This window comes from Pelodiscus sinensis, chromosome 20, assembly GCF_052426305.1.
Source record: "Pelodiscus sinensis isolate ZL-2025 chromosome 20, ASM5242630v1, whole genome shotgun sequence".
Classification (NCBI taxonomy): Eukaryota; Metazoa; Chordata; order Testudines; family Trionychidae; genus Pelodiscus; species Pelodiscus sinensis.
In genome coordinates this window covers 19,467,732-19,484,139 of record NC_143071.1, presented here as the reverse complement: position 1 = coordinate 19,484,139, position 16,408 = coordinate 19,467,732, and the positions used below count along the sequence as shown (strand labels likewise).

Below are 16,408 nucleotides of genomic sequence, written 5' to 3'. Positions count from 1 at the left end.
GGGGCGAGAAAGCCCCGTTCGTAAGTGCGGCTCCGACATAAGTCGGACCCACGTAAGTCGGGGACTGCCTGTACTCCAGCCCAGCCAGAGCAGTCCGCACCCACTGTGCCACAGGTAGGGGAGCTCCAGCCCAGCTAGAGTAGTCCCCACCTGTAGTGGAGGGAGAGGTAGACCCACCAAACCACCCCCTACCCACTCCCATTTAAGTGGTTAACTGGTTAAACATAATGTTTAACTGGTTAACTGATTAAACAGGATTTTACATCTGTAGTCCTGGGGAGGCGCCTCGGGCTGGGACAGTCCCAGACTGGCATAGGGTGCACCCCCAGCCAGGCAGGTGAAATGGGCTGTTTGCTTAGTGTAGCAGTCTGCAAGAGCCCCAGGAGCCTGGCTGGAAGCGTGCCGCATCTCCTCCTGCAGCAAAGCCTCCCGAGCTGGCTCTTACCAGAGCAGTGCCCCATCTTACTTTCAGCTCTGGCCTGAACTGAGGTGTGTTCTCTTATGGGAACTGAACAGAAAAATAGGTTACTGTTCAAAATAAATGTGAGCACACTGCATCAATACCTTCACGAGTCTCACTGAATCTCACCCACATATGGGATAGCTCAGTGGGTTGAGCATTGGCCTACTAAACCCAGGATTGTGAGTTCAATCCTTGTGGAAGCCATTTAGGGATTTGGGGCAAAAATTTGTCAGAGATGGTACTTGGTCCTGCTGTGAAGGCAGGGGACTAGACTCGCTGACCTTTGGTCCCTTCCAGTTCTAGGAGATAGGCAATCTCCATTTAAAAAAAAAAAAAAGACTGTTTGGATTTCTGTAAAGTTCTCAAATAAACTGACACTCAGGGGAACACATTATCAACAATCTATAACCTGTCCTGGAAAATGACCCCTCACTCTCAGGCCTTAGGGGAAAGGCTAATCCTTGCTTACAGACAATCCCCTTACCTCAAACAAATTCTTTTTAGTAACCACAAAGCAAACCTCCATCATAATCATCCAAGAACCCTCCCTTGCAATCAGCCCTGATGCCAACTCTGTCCACACATCTACACAAGTGATTTCATTACTGGACCCAATCACATCAGCCACTACATCAGGGGCTCATTTAACTGCACATCCACTAATGTGATCAATACCATCAAATGCCAGCAAAGCCCCTCTGCAAAGTATAGTGGTCAAACTGGACAGTCTCTACAGGAAAGAATGGACACAAATCAGATACCTGAAAAGGCAAAAAATACAGAAACCTGTTGGACAACACTTTAACCTGCCCAACCATTCATTAATGGATCTCCAAGTCACTCTGTTGTTTCAGGCCAATTCCACAAGCCAAATAATAGGGAAGCATTGGAACTTAACTTCGTTTACAAGTTTGGGAGCCATCACAAAGGTATGAATAAAGGCATTACCCAGTTAGCACACTACCTTTCACATCCTAATGACTTAAATACCATTGTTTGATTGGTTAAGAACAATCTGTACTTTCTCCATCTGCTTCTTGTAACATGAACACTCTAAATTCACTATTTTTCCCCTTCCTTCCCCCCCGCCCACCCCATCCCTTATTTATTTTGGAACTGGACTTTTAATACTCCATTCATCTGAAGAAGGGGGTTGTAACCACAAAAGCTCATGATACCATCTACATGTTCTGTTAGCCTTTAAGATGCTGCTAGACATTTCGCTGTTTTTTAAGTTTACTCAGGGGAACATATGCTGAAGAAAGTATCACTCCATTTTCACTTTTCTGGACTTCATAAAAGGAATAAACAAGTCCACAACCCTTATCACACATAGTTCATAACTGCTCAATGTCACTAAAAGCCAACCAGTATTCATTATGCCCAAAAGAAATAGTCCAACTAAGTCAAAACAAAATCTTTACTACATGACAAGTAGTTTTCTAAAGCAATTAATCACTTGTTTTTAGTTTCTCTGAACATAGTCTCTATTCTGATTTGCATATTGTGGGCACCTAAGATGACAACTATACCAGTTAGACATAAGAAAGAGTGTGAAATAATGCAAAACACACAGGTATTTCCATAAACAAAAATGTTTGAGGTTTGATAGAACACATGAAAAGTATTTTTCCTTATGCCAATGGTAATCTAACATCTGACAAACAATGATATGACATGACACACTTCATTGAAACAATACATCCATCCACAAAGTTTGAGTTATCTTCATGACATCACCATAGTCTTGTACTTAAAGTAGTATCACAAGGAACCATCGTAGATAGGAACTAATCCAATAAACCCAGAGAGAAATGAATAACGGGGTACTTATAAAATAAATATTGATTTGAATTCTGCTACAGTTTGAACCCTTCTAGTCTGGCACTCCTGGGACCTGAGCAGTATCAGACCAGAGAATTTGCCAGACCACGGAAGTCAATATTATGTAGCAGCATTGCTAACACTTCCATTGCTTACTGGGCTCTTAGAAGACATTTAGGGGTAAATCAGTGCTAAATTACAGCACGAAACACTGAGAGCCAGGACTGGTGGCTGTAAACAAACTTTACGGGATCGCAAGAAACTCTGCCATACCCATGATAAGTGAACATCCAGCTAAATAAAATCATACCAGACCACAGATGTTGTCGGACCAGAGAGTACCGGACTAGAGAGGTTCAACATGTATTTCTAAAATAAAGAGATTTAAATTAAAAAAAAATCCCAGAGGAAAAACATGTTTGATGTTTCCCTCTGCTGTTGTTCTAGAGCAAATAAAAAGAACCTCCAGTCCAGATATAAAACCACAGTTCAAAATAAATTACACACATATTGGTATTTTCTCAACTGTTGGCAATAGCAATAGGAAAATCAGAACATTCCTAATAAACACAACCAAAATTATTTAAGACGGATTCTCAATGTCGCCCGTATTTCCAGAGGATAGACAGGATGTGGATAATTCTATTTGAATTTACAATTTGTGACTTTAACATCCTTTTACTGAAACAAAAACAAAAAGAACAGAAAGAATACAATTAGAGATTTTAATTTTATAGTATGTTCACACAACAAAAAACCTACCAAAATAGGTTTTTTTCCATATATTAGAGAAAATGTTTAGGAAGTGATGTGCTTTTCAAACTTCTTCATAGAAAAGGGATCTCATCTTAAGAGAGAGTTTCATACACACCTTCGTTCCCATCCTGTAAACATGCAGGTCACCTCAACATTCTTGTGGCAACTACAGCAATTGCTTTCACAGATATACAGAAGTATTTTAGTTCATGCAAGTGTTTTTGTCCTCTGAAAAAAAAGTTAATCATGCTAATTTTGCTTTATTTTGTTTCCCTTCCCCTATCCTCTATACCATTAGTCCCCTTCTCCTTTTCCCTCCAATTATCCTGTTGCCTGGTTTCTCCTCCACTGCGCGTGATTTCTTGCTGCTTGGTTCCCTTTTCCCCTACTTTTGTGGGTATACCCAAGAACCTCATGGTCTGCTTCTCCCATGATACATAAGACAGAACCATCAATATAACCTGATTTCTTTTTCATGTGGACATTGCTACCACTCATAACTGATAGCTTCACTCCCACTGGTGACTCGTCCCAAGGACAGCTTATTTCCTCTCCTCCACCTTTGTAGCAATGGTCCTAATAGAGAGAGCTAAAATAGAGTCTCCTCATTTGTAACAGATTCAAATATTTAAACTCTACATCTGCTGAAGTGATTGGTAATATGAAGTACCAGCACAATATGACCAAGCATCTCTCTGCAAAACACTAGTAAGTGTCCTGCAGATGACAGTTGAGAAATTTAGATTAGTGGTTATTGGAAGGGACTGTAAATTATGACTCCTAAATTCTATTCCCAGATCTGCTATAGACTAACTTTGTGATTTGTTGCAGGTAGATCATTTAACCCTGGTATGCCTAAATTTACTGCCCTGTAACAGGCATGAGTGTTGTGTGATTCAATGCTTGTAAAACACTTTAGGCCCACTGGATGAAAGGAGCTTTAGAACTGTAAAATATTTTCTAGCAAGAAAAAGTCCATCATTAGCTTTAAGAAAAAAATATAGACCACACTCTGAAGTAATGACATACATTATGATATGGGTAATTTGTTCAACTGATTTTTCCTTCTAGGGGCCAACACACCTTAAGGAGAAGGGAGACAAAATTCAGGGATTTTTTTCTTCACAGGGCACAAATTCAGTTTAATATTTTTAGAGGAGGTGAAAGAACTGCGAATTATTTCTAACCCCATCACCAACCAACCCCTCACCATAATGTTCCCGACACTTTCAATCCTTCCATCTTCTTCTTATTTAAAAAAGAAAAATTAACTTTATTGACACTGTGTCCAACCTGAATACTTCAGCCACCAAGAGTGACACCACTGGCCAGGAGCACTGGACAACAAACTCTAATGAATAAATTCCCTTGTGAAAAAACAACTCTAATGAGGGATGCAACACACACCCACACTATTTCTTTCATGGAGGAGTCATGATTCAGTGTAATGGGAGCACTGGGGGAAGGTGAAAGAGTAACATGCTCTGCAATAGCTCCTTGAGAAGGAAACACTTGTGTAATATATGCCACATGTGGGTGGGGCTGTGACACACTAGTGATATTTCCCATATGTGTACGTGCAAAACATTGGAGTGATAGTTCCTTCAAAGCATGCAAGCTAGGTATGCTCTAGTGAGGAATTCCCCATGTGTACGTAGATGGCCTTCCTATATTTCCAGAGAGATGTAAATGATAGCTCTCTGATGAAGATGGGAGCCCAGACTCTCCTAAATGTTTTCCTCATGGGTGTGTGTGAGAAAACCCAAGGTGACCACACCTTCACAAGTCCATGAGAATGTATGACCTTCCCTAGGGGCATGTCTCTGTCAGATGGGCATGTAACCCATCCAAGTATTATTTGTCATAAATGCATTCCCAGGGCAGATGGGGCAAAACACATAGACATGCTCAACACAGCAGCCACCCACACCAAAGATGGGAGGGAGCAAAGGGCTGGCCCTGAGGCCAACACATTCTCCTGACAGGGGGACAGGACAGCAAGGTATTCCAGTTGGGGGTGCATCCAGCCAAGAAAAGCTTGAGGGCAAGCAGACACAAAACGGGGGTGCCCCACCCTCCTGCTGAGGGTGACACACTCTTCCACAACATCCCCACTATATGGCAAGGAGCCAGGCCCATTCAGGGGCAATACACCCTGACATAAAGGGGGGGAGACGCCCCCCCCAGGTACTCCGGGGGAGCGCTGGTGAGGGGGAGAGCGGAGGCCACAGTGCATCATGGTCAGTGTGTGTGTGTGTGTGTGTGTGCGTGCGCGTGGGGGGAAGGTGAATCACTAAGTCCCTGCCCCGCCCCCTCCCCTAAGGCGGGATCCTACCGGCCCGCGCCGGCCGCGGCCGGTTCCAGCCGGTGCAGGGCGGGTGGTTGGTCTCCGTGTGCGCGTGCCGCACGCTGCCCGCTGACGTCAGGCGTGTGTGGCGCGCGGGCGGGCGCCGGGCGGAGGGCAGCGGCGGCGGGTGTTCCCGCTACGTACGTGTAGTGCTGCGGTTTCTCGGGCTGCGCCTGCAGCGCGCTGGCGGGGGCCGCCGGCCCGGCCGCAGGAGGACCGCTCACCACCGGGCCCTTCGACATGCTCCTGCCTTCCGCTCCCTCCGCCGCCGCTACCACCGAGGAGACTTTATTATTCACTCTGCGCGGTCCGCACGGCGACCGCAATGCGCAGGCGCCGCCGCCGCCATTATCGCCCCGGTGCGCAAAGCACGATGGGACTTGTAGTCCGGGCGCTCGTGCAAACTCCACCAACCGGGGACAGCTTGGCAGGGCTTCCGGCCTGTAGAACTACAACTCCCACGGACACTATGCAGCCATTGCCCCGGATTTTCTTCAGCGCGGGGCCTGATGGAAATTGCAGTTTAGCTGTTCTGGAAAGCCTAGTTCACTTCCCTGAGGTAGGGGAAAGACCTGTTAGTACATAAGGCTCATTGGGGACTTGGAAGTACTGTGTGCGAGCCAGACCAGTAACCACAGCTCAGACAAGAGAGAGTTGGTTGAAACACCACTGGTAAATGTTGACTTGACTGTATGCTAGGGATGTGAGCGTGTAATTGAATAGTTGTATAACTGCATGAGGTATCAGTTACACGACTAGTTGATAGTCCCTGGGCGTAGGGCCAGCAGCCAGTCTACTCCCGGGGAGGCTCCTGCCAGAGGCAGCAGCATAGAGTGGCAGGCGGGAGACTGTCTGCATAGGGAGCCGGTATAAAAAACAGCTCTCAGTGCAAACCAGCTCTGTCTGCCCTCCAGTGCGGCTGCCTCTGCTCCATATTGGAGCAGCTTCTGTGTGGGGAGCTTGGATTCCCCTCCCACCCCTACCCCGCAGATAGGGGCTGCTGTTGTGGATCCAGTCTCGCTGCGGGCAGAGGCTGCTCTGCCCCAGCCTCCCCTATCTCCTCCCAACCTCTGTAGGAGACAGCAAGGGAGAGCAGATGGGTGCATGGAGCTGTCACCCGTAGAGATTCGGCTTTGGCTCCTCGTGCATATCTGCTTCCATCTTCCTCACCTTTGCTGCCTCTCATACAGAGGCAGCAAAGGGGGGGGGGGGGCTGGTGATGCGTGTAGTCTACAGAATTAACCAATAAGCCTAAAATTATTGGTTAATTGCGTAGTTGTCTACAAGCTGACCTCCCTACTGTATGCACCCCCACCACACCAACTAGCAAAAACATTTTCATTGAGAATAAAAATGTATAGACAGACAAAGTAAGAAAAGGCTTCTTGGGAAATTAATGGAGTTTATTTTTCAAATGTGATGCTAACAATTTGTTTTAATTTACCCCACTGATTTCCCACTGCTATAAATATTTAAATAAATAAAAAATGAAAAATATTTTGAAATAGACATCCATCTAAATGATGCAAAAATAGAATGATGTCTCATTATGGTTAAAATAGGATATGAGAAGATATGCCATTGCCATAATATACTGTAATCTGATTTTTTCAAAACAGAGACAAACTTGGTCCTTAAATATTATCCTGGAAACAGTTGACTCTTTTATCCTACAGTAAATTAAGAGAGAAAGCAACAGGGGAACGGTGGGGTCTTTTGCGTTTAGTATGGCTATGTCTACACTGGCACCCTTTTCTGGAAATGCTTAAAACGGAACAGTTTTCCGTTATAAGTATTTCCGGAAAAAGCGCATCTACATTGGCAGGATGCTTTTCCGGAAAAGCACTTTTTCCAGAAAAGCGTCCGTGCCAATGTAGACGCGCTTTTCCGCAAAAAAGCCCCAATCGTCATTTTCATGATCAGGGCTTTTTTGCGGAAAAGAAATCTGTGCTGTCTACACTGGCCCTTTTCCGGAACAGTTTTCCGGAAAAGGACTTTTGCCCGAACAGGAGCAGCATAGTTTTTCCGGAAAAGCACTGATGATTTTACAGTAGATCGTCAGTGCTTTTCCGGAAATTCAAGGGGCCAGTGTAGACAGCTGGCAAGTTATTCCGGAAAAGTGGCTGATTTTCCGGAATAAGTGGCCAGTGTAGACACAGCCTATGTGTTTTAGGATATGTTGCTTTTGTGAAAATCCTGGATTAGTAGGTATCGAGGATAAGGGAGTTATTTTATTTATGCAACTTAATTTTTCCCCCCTCCACTATTTTAAAAACAAAAGGCAGACACCAGCAGAATGTCCTGCAGAAGTTGATTCTTTAGTATTGTTCCCTTCTCTGTGCTTCTTGCCTTAACTCACAAGGCAGAAAAATCCAATAATAGTGAATAAATAACAGTACACTCAATTTTAAGAGAATATAGAGCAGGGGTAGGCAAATACCGGCCCATAGGTCAGATTTGGTTTTGCCAGGATTAGTTCCTAGTAGTCCCCTATCTCTATATTTACCTGTACAGCTGCAGGTCCTGGCAATCACAGGTCCTGTTGGCCATGGATTGCTGTTCCCGGCCAATGGGATCTCCCAGAAGCGGTGTCTTGGACTGTGCTGCTTCCTGCTGCTCCCAATGGTCAATAATGGTGATTGACAGCCAAAAGGGGCAGCAATTGCTGGTATTTGTGGCTGTTCAGGTAAATATACCGGCGATGGCCTGCCAGGGGATAACCCTGGTGAACTGCTGCTGTGTTACTGCCCACTCCTGACATTGAGGATTGCATGAAGAAGCTCTCTCTTTATAGGTAACCCCAGATTCTGTATCAATGCTGGGTAATCGTGTGATTGTGCACACCTTTCATGCCTTCCAATGGAAGGTGAACCTCTCCCAAAGGACCATTACCTCAGGAACTTTGCAGAGTTTTTCCACATGTAAATTATCTTCTTCCTTGGGATGATGATGTTATCCGTTGTATGTTGAATTTTGATATCTCAGGATCAACATATAATTATCAATCCCACTGGGATATATTAGAGTTGGGGAAGAGATGGAAAGAGCACAAGGATTTATAATGAGGGGACACCTTTTATTTTAACTTGGCCACCTGGCACAGATTAAACAATGTTATTAAACATTCAGACCTCATCCACACACAGTTTTTGTATTAGTATAACTATTTTGGTAAGGTAATGTGTACACTTTAAACTTTTAGCATAATCACCCACTACAGACCTCCCCAAGAGTCAGAAATTCTCCTTTTGATCGAAAACTGTCTACACCGGAGGTAGGATGATTTAACTAGGTGCTCGGGTGCAGATTTTTCACACCCCTAACTGATGCAGTTGAGTTGACTTAACTGTGGTTTTTAAACTTGGCCTTAGGAGTGTAATTTTTTTTTCTTTTTTTTACCAGGATAGATATACTGCTACAGTGCCTAGTGTGGACACAGTTATGCTGATGCAGTGTAAGGGCTCATCCTATATTTACAGGAATAAAATGAAATGTGTAAGTATCTTATAGTATAACTGTGTCTACACTTGAAGGTGTTTTATTACTTTAACTATATCAGTATAGCTGCCTAAAGTGATACAAATTTTAAATATAGACAAGACCAAATAAATAAATAAATCACAGTAAGCAGTGAGCCTGGAGAAGGAAGAAATGTTGATTATCAAATAATAACAAATCATAATGTTATTTATATACACACACCTCCACTGAAGATTAACATGCTGTGACACTAAGGGGATCTCCAAACTTTTCATGCTATTGTCTACTTTAGCAGAGCTACCTTTCCATTTGTGGTTGCATTGAATCCTGTGGTAGCTACAACATTTGTTTACAAAATAATATTAGGTGAACATTTAATCTTTTGTATCAGTGTTGTAAAGGAATTTAGCAGCTGCACACAAGGAATAATCAGCACCATGTGAATAGCCAGCTCTCTAGACCATCAGAAGTGGTTCCACATACCCTCATTTGAAAATCATTGTCTTAAACCAAACAGACTGACTTTTTCTAGATCAGTTAATCGTGACACACTCTGGGTTTCCTCTGATAGTTCTCTTCCCTCCTCCAGTAAGGAAAACCCAACATATACTCAGAATGAAAGGCAACAAAGACAAGTTGGGTTTTACCTGGTAAATTTGCTTTGTCAGCACTTCATGTTTTATTTATGTGTGTCTGAGCAGCTACATGTACTGTTGGAATTTTGCATATGTGCCTTCTAATCGCTGGATAGCTCCTCTTGAGTCCTAAACCAGAACAAAAAGCTATAAAAGTATTTATATAATTAGAGGCTTAGGCAATCATCATTATAGAGTCACAGAAAAAAATCCAGAATCAGGACATATCAACTCTTTTTAATTAACACTAACCACTGATTTATCTGCAGTGTTAATGGTGTACCATCCAGGAAAAAAATATGCAAAGGATTTTTTTCACTTGTCATCACAGTGTGTTTGATCTTCTAGGCTGTGTCTAGACTGGCCAGTTTTTCCGGAAAATCAGCCGCTTTTCTGGAAAAACTTGCCAGCTGTCTACACTGGTTGCTTGAATTTCTGCAAAAGCACTGACTTCCTACTGTAAGAAATCAGTGCTTCTTGCGGAAAAACTATTCTGCTCCCGTTCAGGCAAAAGTCCCTTTTGTGCAAAGCTTTTGCGCAAAAGAGCCAGTGAAGACAGCTCAGATTTGTTTTCCGCAAAAAAGCCCCAATCGTGAAAATGGTGATCAGGGCTTTTTTGCGGAAAAGCGCGTCTAGATTGGCACGGATGCTTTTCTGCAGAAAGTGCTTTTGCGGAAAAGTGTCCGTGCCAATCTAGACACTCTGTTCCAAAAATGCTTTTAACGGAAAACTTTTCCGTTAAAAGCATTTCCGGAATATCATGTCAATCTAGACGCAGCCTCTAGAGTTTCTGGAAGGTTAGCATCTTCATAGTCTCTAAACACCCAATGAGTCAAATTAAAATGGGCTCCTCCTACAACACTTGTGGATGGAATATAGTGGAAATAGCTCTCTGTTCCAAAGTTTTGGTTACTTAACCTCCCTTCTTTGTTGGAAGCACAAAAAGATCACCCTTATATAAATGAATGCAAAATAAATTTTATCTATAGATTATTATTTTGCTTTCATAAAAAGTAACTTCTATATATGCAAATCCCAAAGAACAGGAAAATTAAAGAGAGGCGGAGAGGATATATGTATGTAAACCACAGCAATCCCTATCCTGCAGCATGTGATGGATCCTGTCACATCATATTAGTACAAATCTAACTGAATTAGTGTATAACCCACATCTGTGCAGAACTTCTTATTGCATATGGCAAGAAAAGTGATTTGCAATGTTCAGCTAACCAAACTTACATTAGTGGGCTGGTGGGGTAGCTTTGGAAGTGGCTTGGTGTAATGATATGAGAGTACTCAACAAATGATTGAAGCAGATACTGGTTTACAATGTGATTAGTAGTTTTGTGACTATGTTCTCTCTCTCATCTTCCACCTGTGTCAGAGATGATAGCATCTGTCATGTGATCTGAAATGCTGCATCGTGAACTACTGTTTCTGAGGTAAGCTGAAGACTGAAAGTTCTTTTGTCTGGTTGTCAATCTGCTTTGAGACATTACCATTATCACAGAATTCTTTCCAGTATGCCTCAGAATTGAAAGAGGATGCTTTAAGGGCTTTAGGCAAATCTTAAAAAGGCTTGTGAGATTTCAGGCATGTTTACAATAGGTTCTGGAGGTCTTCATGAATTGGTAAATGCAGGGTGGCCACAGTTGAATTGTACTTGCAAACTGCATGTGTCTCTCCAGGAACTTGAGTGAGGGTAGATGTCCCAGAGTAACATCATCAAATGGGTTTGATTTTATTGTTCCAATCATAATTCTTATCATTATATTAAGTTTTGGCCCTTCATGAGCTTTGGTACTTAAGCGGCCCACCCTGCCTGTTGCACAATATTCAGTACTCAAGTTCATCAATGCTAACTTTGCTATTTGAAAGGTGTATGCATCAGCACCCTATGTTTTATCCCATGGTTTTTGGACATGGCTAGTTCTTCCTTTTATCTTTTTGTATGTCTTTACTAGATGAAACTTAAAAGTCAACCTTCTGTTCATAGTTATACCCAAGTACATTGGATTGAGCTAATTTTGGACTCATTCACAATGAAAGGTGACATTCCTAGGCAGCTTTATTGCTTAGATGAAAGACTTACCAAGGTTTTGGGGCAGTAGGGCAGAGCTTTCAGTAATGAAAGTATTCTGCCATTATCCTGAGGTTGGCACTGAGGACGTCACCATTGGTGCTGAGATCTTTGGCTTGTACTGCAAGAGCGTTCTCAGCATACGTCACTAATGTAGATGTTGAATAATGAAGGACTCAACATAATAGACCACTATTAAGGGTATTGGCTTTGTTCATCTGCCCATTCAAGAGAACATAGAATCTACAGCAAAATACAGGACTATGTAGCACTTTAAAGACTAACAAGATGGTTTATTAGATGATGAGCTTTCGTGGGCCAGACCCACTTCCTCAGATCAAGTGGGTCTGGCCCACGAAAGCTCATCATCTAATAAACCATCTTGTTAGTCTTTAAAGTGCTACATAGTCCTGTATTTTGCTTCAGCTACACCAGACTAGCATGGCTACATTTCTATTACTATAGAATCTACAGTTGTTGTATTGTGGCCAGGACTCACACAGTGCTGTGACATTAGATGATCCTTCATGCCTTGAGCCACAACCGAAATCATCATCATTGCATTGTACTCAATAGATAAATGTACCAGTGTTGTTCTGGTTTTTAGATTCCACTGGAAGCCAGCCTCAATATGATTAATAATGGTAAGGACCTGATTGCAGCAACTTTGTCCCAGTGTAAGCTGGCCTGTTCCTTTTGCAGGATGGCCTCAAAGATGAGAGTGAGATGCCCTCCTCTGATCCTCGGCTGACCCAAGAATTGCTCAGACTCTTTTAATGCTCACTCTGAATAATGTGTTCAAGTCCCCACCACCACCATCAGTATAGTGCAGCACAATAGTCCTTATCCCTATGGGTGTATCTACACTGCAGGGCTTAGCTCAATTTGCATAATTTATTTTGAGTTATGTCAATTGCATATCTTATTTCAAAATAGCTTATTTCAAAATAGGGAGTGTCCACAGAGCACTTATTTCGAAATAGAGCACTGTTCCTCCAACTTCCCTTACTCCTCATACAATGAGGGTTACAGGAATTGTAGTAAGAAGTCCTCCAGCTTTACAGTATTTTGACACTATTTAAAAATAACTGCCTGCTGTGTAGACATGGACTAAGTTATTTTGGAATAGTGCTAGTTATTTCAAAATAGTGTTGCAGTGTAGATGCATCCTTTTGAACCTTCATCAGGACCCTGGGAAAACAAGAGAGTTCTTTTCTTTGGGATCTCCTTCAATCTGGGCACAGCTAGCCCTATCCTCCCACCCAAAAAAATCATTCCTGCCTTTTATCAATATTTTAGCTGATGGACCAATTAATTATTTAACTCACCCTGCCTCCCCAACTGATTAGCTCATTCCTCCCTATTTCCTCAGTCAATCCTCACTGAAGAAACTGAAGCTTCAGGTATCACAATACTGACTTATCTGTCAAACCGCAGAACTTTGTCACTCCTCTCTATTGTGATCCTTGATAGTTCTGTGTGGCCATAGGAACTTTTCGGAAGGTGCAAAAACTGGTGCAATAGCTATTTGGATATATAATTCTTTATTTCAATTTGCAGGACATACAGATGTGATCAAGGATCAATAATAAGCAGGTAGTTTTCAATGTTCAGTTTATGCCCTATGTACAGTACATTTGAAAACATTGCCATAGTTCGTGTGAAGCATCTTGTTTGTCCTATTTAAATTCCCATTGAAGTAAGGATTGCAGATTTAGTCTATCAGTTGTTTAAAATGCAATGAAATAGTTTCACTTAGTTACATTTCTAAACAGATACAATCTTATATACTAACTAAACACATAAATTAATTTCTGACTGTTGGTGACATCACTGAAGAATTTCTGTAGCCTGAATGATACTTTGTTAATGTGAAGTATTCAGCAGTGGACCTTCCAGCAATCTACACACTATCCATCCATCTTACTGGTTGTTCCTGCCTATAATGACTCTCCCCTATCCTTTCCACAATGATTTGCATGAAAAGTATAGTGGTGGAACTAGCACCATAAACTAATTTCAGAAAAAGCTGAGGCACACTTGACCAATTTCTAAATATCCATCACATCACTGAAAAATGAAGAAAGTACAATCACCCACTGACCATATGACTCATTGACTATCAAATCTGATATGACATTCTTTGTAGGATACTATCAAGCTTGCGGAGTCCAGACAATCTGACTAAACTAATTGCAAGTCTCTACCACCATCAACAGACAGTAGTGTGAAAAGCCAGAAGTGGTTTTCCCCTGGGCAGGGTGAGAGATGAGTGTATTTTGTCCCCACGCCTCTTTAACATATATGCAGAATTTATTATGAGATTTTTACAAAGTGGAAGAAAGATCTGGGATTTCCATTGCTGGTCACCTTTTAACTAAACTCACATATGCTGATGACAACTGTATTTGCTACAACCACTGATGCAATGCAACAAATGCTGGTCTGTAAAAACAGTTTTGTGATGAATATATACTATACCTGAATGCAACAAATCAAATTGCACTTATGTAGATACAACAGACCAAACAGGATGCAAACAGATATCACAATTAACAGACCAACTGTAGAAGCAGTAGATTAATTGAGTTATCTGGAATCATATATATTCAACCAAAGTGGCTGTTGCAAAGAAATCTGAAAAAAAACTAAGGATGGCTCACTCAGCTAGGGCTTTACTTAAGAAAGTGTGGAAAAAACATGGCATCTTGAAATTTACAAAGGTGCAACTGGTAAAAAGCCTAACTTTCTCCATAGAGATATATGTATGTTAATGCTGTTAACAAGAAGAAAATTGAATTTTTTGAAATGTGGCACTGGTGAAGAATTACATATTACTGATTGTTTTGTGAACTTCACAGAATTTTTCCCAGTTATGATGTGTTCATATTTTGGGTTTTTTCTTCCTCTGCAGTTTTGTAAATACGTTGATACATTTGTTAATGTTTGGATGACATGAAGTTGAAGATAGTGCTATATAAAGTCGATAAGGAATTTTGCATCAGTAAGAAATGGAGGTGCTACCTTCAAGTCAGTGGCACAGCTATGATCACCTGCATGTCCACACAATATGCCAACATTTTTATGGCTGACCTCGAACAATGTTTCCTCGGCTTTTGTCCCGTCATACCCTTCCTCTTCTTACATTACACTGACAACAACTTCATCATATGAACCCATTGGAAGGAAACCCTTGAAGAATTCCACAGGGATTTCAGCAACTTCCACCCCACCACTAACCTTAGCTGGACGAGTCCACACAAGAGATCAACTTCCTTGACACTATAGTGCAATTAAATTATGGACACATTACCACCCCCCTATACCGGAAACCTGCTGACTGTTGTTCTTACTTACATGTCTCTAGCTTCTATCCGGGATACATCACATGATCAATTATTTAGAGCCAGGCCCTGAGATACAACTGGATTTGCTCCAATCCCACAGACCGAGACAAACACCTACAAGATCTTTATCAGGCATTCTTAAAACTTAAATACCCGCCTGGAAAAGTGATGAAACAGATTGACAGAGCCAGACAAATACTCAGGAATCTGCTTCTCGAAACAGGCCCAACAAAGAAAATAACAGAAAATCACTAGTCCTCACCTACAGCCCCCAATTTAAACCCCTCCAGCACATCATTCACCATCTACAACCTATCGTGGAAAATAATCCCTCATAATCTCAGGCCTTGGGAGACAGGCCAGATCTTGCCTACAGACAACCCCCTAATCTGAAGCAAATTCTTTGCAGGAGCCACACCACACCTCAGACACCCTGACCCAGGAACCTACCCCTGCAATAAACCCTGTTGTCAACTTTGTCCACACATCTATATAAGTGACACCATCACAGGACCTAACCACATAAACCACCACATCAGAGGCTCATACAATTGCACATCCTCTAATGTGATATATGCCATCAAGTGCCAGCAATGCCCCTCTGCTATGTATATTGGCCAAACTGAACAAAGGATATGAATATAAGCATGGCCATACTGGGTCAGACCAAAGGTCCATCTAGCCCAGTATCCTGTCTACTGACAATGGCCAATACTAGATGCCGCAGAGGGAGGGAACACAACAGGTAATCCTCACATGATCCCTCCCTTGTCACCCATTTCCAGACAAAATAGAGGCTAGGGACACCATTCCTACCCATCCTGGCTAATAGCCATTGATGGACCTAACCTCCATGTATCTATCTAGCTCTTTTTTGAAACCTGTGAAAGTCCTAGCCTTCACCACATCCTCTGGCAAGGAGTTCCACAGATTGACTCTGCGCTGAGTGAAGGAAAATTTCCTTTTGTTTGTTTTAAACCTGCTGCCTATTTCATTTGGTGATCCCTAGTTCTCATATTATGGGAATAAGTAAATAACTTTTCCTTATTCATTTTTTCCATACCGGTCAGGATTTCATAGACTTCTATCATATCCCCCCTTAGTCTCCTCTTTTCTAAGATGAAAAGTCCAAATCTTTAATCTCTCTTCATATGGGGCCCGTTCCAAACGCCTAATAATTTTTTGTTGGATTAATGGACACAAATCAGATATTAGAAATGGTAACACACAGAAACCTTTAGAGGAACATTTTCACCTGCCTGGGCACTCATTAATGGATTTAAATGTAGCCATTCTTCAAAGGAATTTCACAAACCAACTACAGAGAGAGAGAATGCAGAATTTACCTTCATATGCAAATTTGACACTTCCTGGGGCTTGAACAAAGATTTGAACTGGATGGCCCATTATAAAACCTGCTTTCCTTACATTCAACACCTAGTTGACATGAAAAGCTAAGTGGGATACTTCCAGCCC

The 16,408-nt window shown here is 42.1% G+C and overlaps 2 protein-coding genes and 1 long non-coding RNA gene across 7 annotated transcripts in view; 1 reads left to right on the top strand and 2 right to left on the bottom strand.

Annotated features, from left to right (window-relative positions):
• UNK (unk zinc finger) overlaps positions 1–5,770 on the bottom strand; it is an 88,567-nt gene extending 82,797 nt beyond the window's left edge. For all 4 annotated transcript variants that reach the window (XM_075903649.2, XM_075903647.2, XM_075903648.2 and 1 more), the window contains exon 1: positions 5,535–5,770. In XM_075903649.2, the coding sequence (XP_075759764.1) occupies positions 5,535–5,632 (98 nt within the window). In that variant the 5' untranslated portion in view covers positions 5,633–5,770. The remainder of the gene's footprint in view (positions 1–5,534) is intronic.
• A 40-nt stretch (positions 5,771–5,810) lies between these two features.
• LOC102446174 (uncharacterized) lies at positions 5,811–16,399 on the top strand. 2 transcript variants are annotated; one of them, XR_012896808.2, is made up of 4 exons: positions 5,811–5,949; positions 8,793–8,885; positions 10,890–10,947; positions 14,500–16,399. It is a non-coding gene; the product is annotated as an uncharacterized LOC102446174 (long non-coding RNA). The 2 variants fall into 2 exon arrangements; XR_003086829.3 differs by having other exon boundaries at positions 13,146–16,399.
• LOC102446731 (uncharacterized) overlaps positions 9,512–16,408 on the bottom strand; it is a 36,692-nt gene continuing 29,795 nt past the window's right edge. The window contains exon 16 of the mRNA XM_025178110.3: positions 9,512–9,634. Within this exon, the coding sequence (XP_025033895.1) occupies positions 9,543–9,634 (92 nt within the window). The 3' untranslated portion in view covers positions 9,512–9,542. The remainder of the gene's footprint in view (positions 9,635–16,408) is intronic.